Genomic DNA, 6,015 nt, shown 5'->3' on the forward strand with positions numbered 1-6,015 from the left:
CAGCCCCTGCGCCGCTCGCCCAACCGCGATCGTTCACCGGACCGTACCGCCCGGCCGCCCGCCTGCCCGCGTGCGTGCTTTGGTCTGGGCCGGCCTCCGAGCCGTCTGTCCCCACTGACCGGGCCATGCCGAGTCGCCGCGTCGCCAGACCGCCCGCTGCGCAGGAGCTGGGGGCCTTGGGTAAGCGGAGCCGGGGTTCAGGAGAGAAGTCTTGGAGCGGGGCTGGAGTTGCGAGGGTTCTGGGGGTCCCGGAGTAGTCTGGGGGGTTCTGCAGGAATCTAGAGGTTTCGCGGGGAGAGTATGAGGGTTCCGGGGACACTGTATTAGAGGGAAGGCAGGAAGCAGGGGATTGGTGAAGGGGTCCGGCCCAAGGTACGAGCGAGGCGTCCCACTAGAGAGTGAGAAGGGGGCGGGGCCTGACCCTGAGGCAAAGAAGGGGGCGGGGCCCGACTTAGAAAGGGAGAAAAAGAGGAGTGAGGGGGCGGGATCTGACCAAGAGGAGGAGAAGAGGGCGGGGACTAGCGCAAATAAGGAAGCAGGGTCCTACTCGGGGGCTGAGGGGCCGGGCCTAACTCTGGCAGAGAGAAGGGGAAGGGCCTGTTCGGAAAAAAGAAGGGCGGGGCCTGACGCAGAGAATGAAGAGGGGTGGGGCTTGCCTCGAGAGGGAGAAGGGGACTCGCTTGACACCGAAACAGTAAAGGGTGAGGTCTGCCCTGAGAGGAGGGGCTGGGAACTTTCCTATCTGATGTTGAGAAGGGGTCCTCTAGGCCCGAACTTAAGGGACAAAAGGAACGGAGCCTGAGTGTGATAAAGGGTAGGGTGAATGACAAAAACTAAAGGCCAGGACTTGTCCTTGAGTTAGGGAAGGAAGCACGGCCAGACCCTGCGGGGATAAGGGGGAGGGGCCTGATCTAAAGGGGCGGGGCTAGAAGAGGAACGGGGTGGGACTTAGGAGATCCTCTGGTCCTCTCGCTGCCTTCCATCACCTCCTGAGACATGCTTCCGTCTCTGCAGGGTCGGCTGACCTCTCTTCGCTCTCGCTCACCGTTTCCAGGACCACGGGTGAGGAGCCCTCCACAGTTCCTGCACGCCTGCATGCGCAGGATGGGGGTGGGGGGCGGCCAGTGGAGAAGGCATTGGGCATGCCTGTCTGTGGAGTTCGCCGAGGTCCATCTCAGCTTTCCCCTGACGGGCTGTGTCTCTCCCTGCCCGCGATGGGCCCCCTAGGTGTGCCTACCTCCCCGGCGATTAGGAGCTTGACAGGTAAAACTAACCCTATTCACACTCTAAGAGGAGTCCTCTTTAGAGATGGGAGAGCAGAGGGTAATGATGGCCAACTTGGGCTTTGGAGCTGGGGTTTACATGCTGGTGCCTCCACCCCCTCACTGTGTGAATGCTGCAGGTCTCTTCCCCAATCCTGGTCTCAGTTTTCCTCAACTTTATTTTTTTATTTTTTATTTTTTTAAAAGATGAACGGTAAGGGGATTTTAACCCTTTACTTGGTGGTGTCAGCACCATGCTCTCCCAAGTGAGCTAACCAGCCATCCCTATATGGGATCCGAACCCATGGCCTTGGTGTTATCAGCACCACATTCTCCCAAGTGAGCCACGGGCCGGCCCTCAGTTTTCCTCCACTTTAAAATTGGCATAATATAAGTGCCTTGCTTTAAGGGGGATTGAGAGGATTCGATGACTTGATACAGGTAAACTTTCAAAGTAGTGTCTGGCACACAGTAAAAGTTCAATAAACGTTAACTGTTAGTGTTAATGGTATAATAATAATATCATTATTAAGTAGTCTATAATGACAGTTTTTAAACTGTGCATCAGAATCTCTTGGAGGGCTTATTAAAACAGACTGTTAGGCACTAACTTTTAGAGTTTCTGATTTAGTAGGTTTGGGATGGGCCCTAAGAGTTTGCATTTTTAGCAAGTGCCCAAGAGATGCTGAGAACTACTGGTCTACAAGGTCCCTCAGCCTGTGCCATCTGAAATTTAGTGCTGCCCAAGGAAATGCAGAATCTTGGCCAAATTACAACACCCTCTCTCATAAATTTGCTAGTATTTGGAGGGCAGGGATGGAGTCCTGTTCTTGTGGATACTCAGTGGCTCTGTTTGGCTATATCTGAGCCTTTCTCTGGAGGTAGAATCTTGGGGTGGACTCCAGAAGTGCTCGCTTAGTCATGGAGGAGGTATGGCAGGTTCCCCAACAGATCTGTGAGTTTGGGGGCTGATGAAAAGTGGGAGATGGCATCAGGGACAGGTACTGCCAAAGTGCTGGTTCTAGGCAGGAACAAGGTGAGACTTTCCTGGCCTGAGACCTAGATCTTTGGTTTCAAATGAGAGTAACTTCTCACATCATCCATTCAAAAAATATTTATTGAGCACCTCCTGTTCTGTACCTGGCGCTGTTCTGGGCAGTGTTGGGGACACAGCAGTGACTGAGACAGCCCCTCCCCTGCCCTCATGGTTCCCTACCTGGAAGCAGAGGCAGACATATAAATGACAAATTAAATGTAGGACCATAAAATGGTAATGGCTACAAGGAAATTTGGGGGTTGATGATATTAAATAGCAGAGTGGGGATAGGAGAACTAGTGAGATAGAGTTGGAAGGAAAGTTCCTTTCATTGTGATGGGCCAGACACATGCTGGGTCTGGGGATATGATGAGGATGGGGTAGACATGTTCCCCACTCTTCAGTGTTCATAGTCTATAGTAGGAGACAGATATGAATCACAAGGTAACACAAGGTCAAGTTAAATAATGCTGCAGGTCTCTTCCCCAATCCTGGTCTCAGTTTTCATTATGTTAAGTATGAGATCCAAAATAAAAAACAAAATGAATATTCAATTGGTGATAAAATATAGAAGCCTGGAGTTCCGGTGTCAGGTCAAGGGAAAGATAACCTATAAATTGCCCAGGAGTTCATAATACACAGATGCTCCTGGGAAGTGTGAAGGATGACATAAGGCAAATACAGCCAGGAGAAAAGTGAAAAGTTCCAGGGCATCTGTCCTGCACAGAGAAGAAGGATGAAGGGTCAGAGAGAGGAGGCTCGGTGTATCTGTTTAACTCAAGGCCTTACCTTTAGTAGCATTTGCAGATGGAGAGGTGTTCATTGTCCACTAAACACTTAGATAGATGAGGTGACTCTTCAAAGTTAAGTGGATACTGTGAGAGTAGATAGGGATGCCCTAGACTTCTTTTCTTTTTTGGAAAAGGCCTAAAAGAATGTGCTGTTCATAAGCCTCCAACTTCCGCCCTTTGCATATTTCCCATTCTTTTGGACTATGGTATCTTTCTTCCTACACCCCCCCCACCCCCCCAGCACTGTTCACTGAAAGTCAGTTGATATTTTCATCAGGTCAGGTTAGTAGGACTTTGTGAACACGTCATAATGGTTGGAGGCATCACTTGTGCATCCTTGAACTTGAATCTAGGCTCAAAGACTTCAAAGGAATACTCTGAACCTTTTGCAGCTGGCCTCTCACAGGTAATGACAACACTATAGTTAGCCAAGTGTTACTTTACCATGCTTTTCACTCTGACTTTTTATCTGGTCTCCTGCAGTCTACTCTTCTGTATCTTTCTCTTCCCACCTCATCTTCCATCCACTTGTATCATCTTTTAACAGTTAATCACAAAGAGAAAGTAAGAATTGGATGGTCTCCCTCTCATTTTTTAACACCTTTGACTAAAAGTGGGTAGGTGACTGTAATCATTTCCAGAAAGGACTTGCAATGTGTGCCAGTAAATTTACTATTATCTACAAATACGTGAGTGTGTAGGGGCATTGTGTGTGTGTATGGGGGGAATGAAGATTTTTTTTTCTGCTGCCAAGACAATGCTGTTTGCTTGTGCTCCTGGTCTTTATTTTGGGGGCACTAATCTGTATATATAGAGAGAGAGAAAGAAAGAGAAGATTATATATATGTAATTTTTCTTAAAGATCTCAATTTTCTTTTTTTTTTTTTTCTTTCTTTTTTTTTTTTAATGTTCTTTTTGTGACCGGCCGCACCGGGCTCAGCCAGTGAGTGCATCGCACCAGCCATCCCTATATAGGATCCGAACCTGCGGCGGGAGCAGTGCTGCGCTCCCAGCGCCGCACTCTCCCGAGTGCGCCACAGGCTCGGCCCCTGGGAGCTTCTTGAGGGGCCAAAGTCTAACTTGTCTTTGGGTCCCCAGGTTCATATAGCACTGATGCCAAAGGATTTTCCAAGTTGAAGTGACTTGCCAGTGACCAAGAGCATGTCCCTTCCTCTCTCCCAGCCTCAGTATCCCCATCTGCCAAGTGGGGACCTTGGCACCCTACTCATTCACAGATCACATGAGATAAGGAGTGCAGGAAGACTGCCTTCCATGAAGCAAAGGTCTAGCTACCAGGAGCCACTCCCTGAGAGCAGAGGAGGAGGACAGATCTGGCAGCAGGGCAGGTCTGTGTTGATAAATCCCCAGCCAGCAGCCAGCGGCCAGTGTAGGCAATCTTGGCTGGGGCAGATGGCTCTGGCCTGCCCTCTCTTGCTGTGTGATCCCAAGGCTTGCTTGCTCCTCTGGACTTGTCCTGTCTGTGGAATGATGAGATGTTGGTTTCAACTTCTCCACAGACCCTTCAAGGGTTAAGCTTTTCTGGGGTGGTGATAAGGGGCTTCTCTGAGGACCCAGCAATACTGTTACTTCTCCTTCAGGAAGCAAGGGCTGATCCAGGATTTCAGTTGGACACTGCTGGGGTCTGGGTTGAGATGCAGAGCAGGAGGCTTCCTGGATTCAGATCAGCCTCCTTGGATCTTCAGACACCAACCTGTGGCCTCTGAGGACCAAGGATGGACTTTAGGGAAGGAATGGCCCCACAATCTGTTTACAATCCTGGGTGTTCATTTTCTTCCTGGTGATAAGACCCTTTGCTTTTCCACAGATTCCCAACAATGGTTAATAATTTTAAAAATGTTTTTTTTTAGGAGGCATTTGGCTCAGTTTGAGGATATTCTGACCCTAGGACCCCAAAATTAGAGGCTAAAGGGAGAGTAGCCCAGAAGGGGAGTATGGGGTTTGGGGTTTGGCTCTCCAGTGAGTGGGAGCCTGGGGATTCCCAGGATGGAGGAAGGGGGAAGGGTTATAGGGTGGACAGGGTTGGGGAATATGTCTTAAAAGATGAAAAGTCTTGACAACTTTCTGGACCTCACCTTTCTCTTTCTCTTCCTTCCACAGATGAATTGGGTGAGTATCATGAGGCAGGTTTGCGGGGAAGCTGAGGAGTCCAAGTGCCTACAGAGGGAGGGGGGTCTCAGCCTTCCTTGTTCAATGGGGACATAGGGTGTCATGGTGTGATGTCCAGGACTGTAGGGGGATTTGAATAAAGTCATGCTCCCAAGGTACTTAGCAGTGCTTGACACTTGGAAAACACTCAGCATATGTTAGCTACCTTTAGTGTTACTAGTACGACCATTAGTGTTATTACTACCACCATCATTGTTCATTCATTCAGTAAATGTTATTGATCCCCTACTGGTCAAGTACCAGGCACCCTACTGTCCTAGGCACCGGGGATTCAGCCATGAACAAAACAAAGTCCCTGCCCTCATGAAACTGATTGTCAAGTGGGGGAGACAGGAAAATAAATAAATGAATGAGATAATGTTAGATTAGACTAAAGGAGTGAAGGAAATTAACAAGAAGAGGGAGATGGCCTGGGCAAAACATTAGATCTGGCCTTTCTGAAGAGGTGACATTTGAGCTGAGACCGAAAGGTTGAGAAGGAGCCAGCGTGAGGTGAATGGGAAAAAGTGTAGAAAAAGCAGTTGGAGGAGCAAGGATAAGGCCCTGCAGAGGGCGAGCCTTGGTGGGTGCAAGGAACAGAAAAGAGGCTGGATCAAGGGGAGAGAGGGATGGCAGGAGACAGTGAGGCCCAGGACAGCAGAGACCAGTCCATGCAAGGCTTCATGGCGAGGGTGAGGGGTGTAGGTTTTTGTTTTTGTTTTGTTTTTATGAGATGAATGGAGTTTAGGGATGGTTTTAT

General features: G+C 49.3%; 1 protein-coding gene across 1 annotated transcript in view; it reads left to right on the plus strand.

Annotated features, from left to right (window-relative positions):
• The first annotated feature begins 125 nt into the window (after positions 1-125).
• The window catches only part of RELB (v-rel avian reticuloendotheliosis viral oncogene homolog B), a 27,311-nt gene continuing 21,421 nt past the window's right edge, over positions 126-6,015 (plus strand). The window contains exons 1-3 of the mRNA XM_008586609.1: positions 126-180; positions 1,015-1,263; positions 5,208-5,216. Of these exons, the coding sequence (XP_008584831.1) occupies positions 126-180; positions 1,015-1,263; positions 5,208-5,216 (313 nt within the window). The remainder of the gene's footprint in view (positions 181-1,014; positions 1,264-5,207; positions 5,217-6,015) is intronic.

Source organism: Galeopterus variegatus, unplaced genomic scaffold (assembly GCF_000696425.1).
Source record: "Galeopterus variegatus unplaced genomic scaffold, G_variegatus-3.0.2 Scaffold4041, whole genome shotgun sequence".
Classification (NCBI taxonomy): Eukaryota; Metazoa; Chordata; class Mammalia; order Dermoptera; family Cynocephalidae; genus Galeopterus; species Galeopterus variegatus.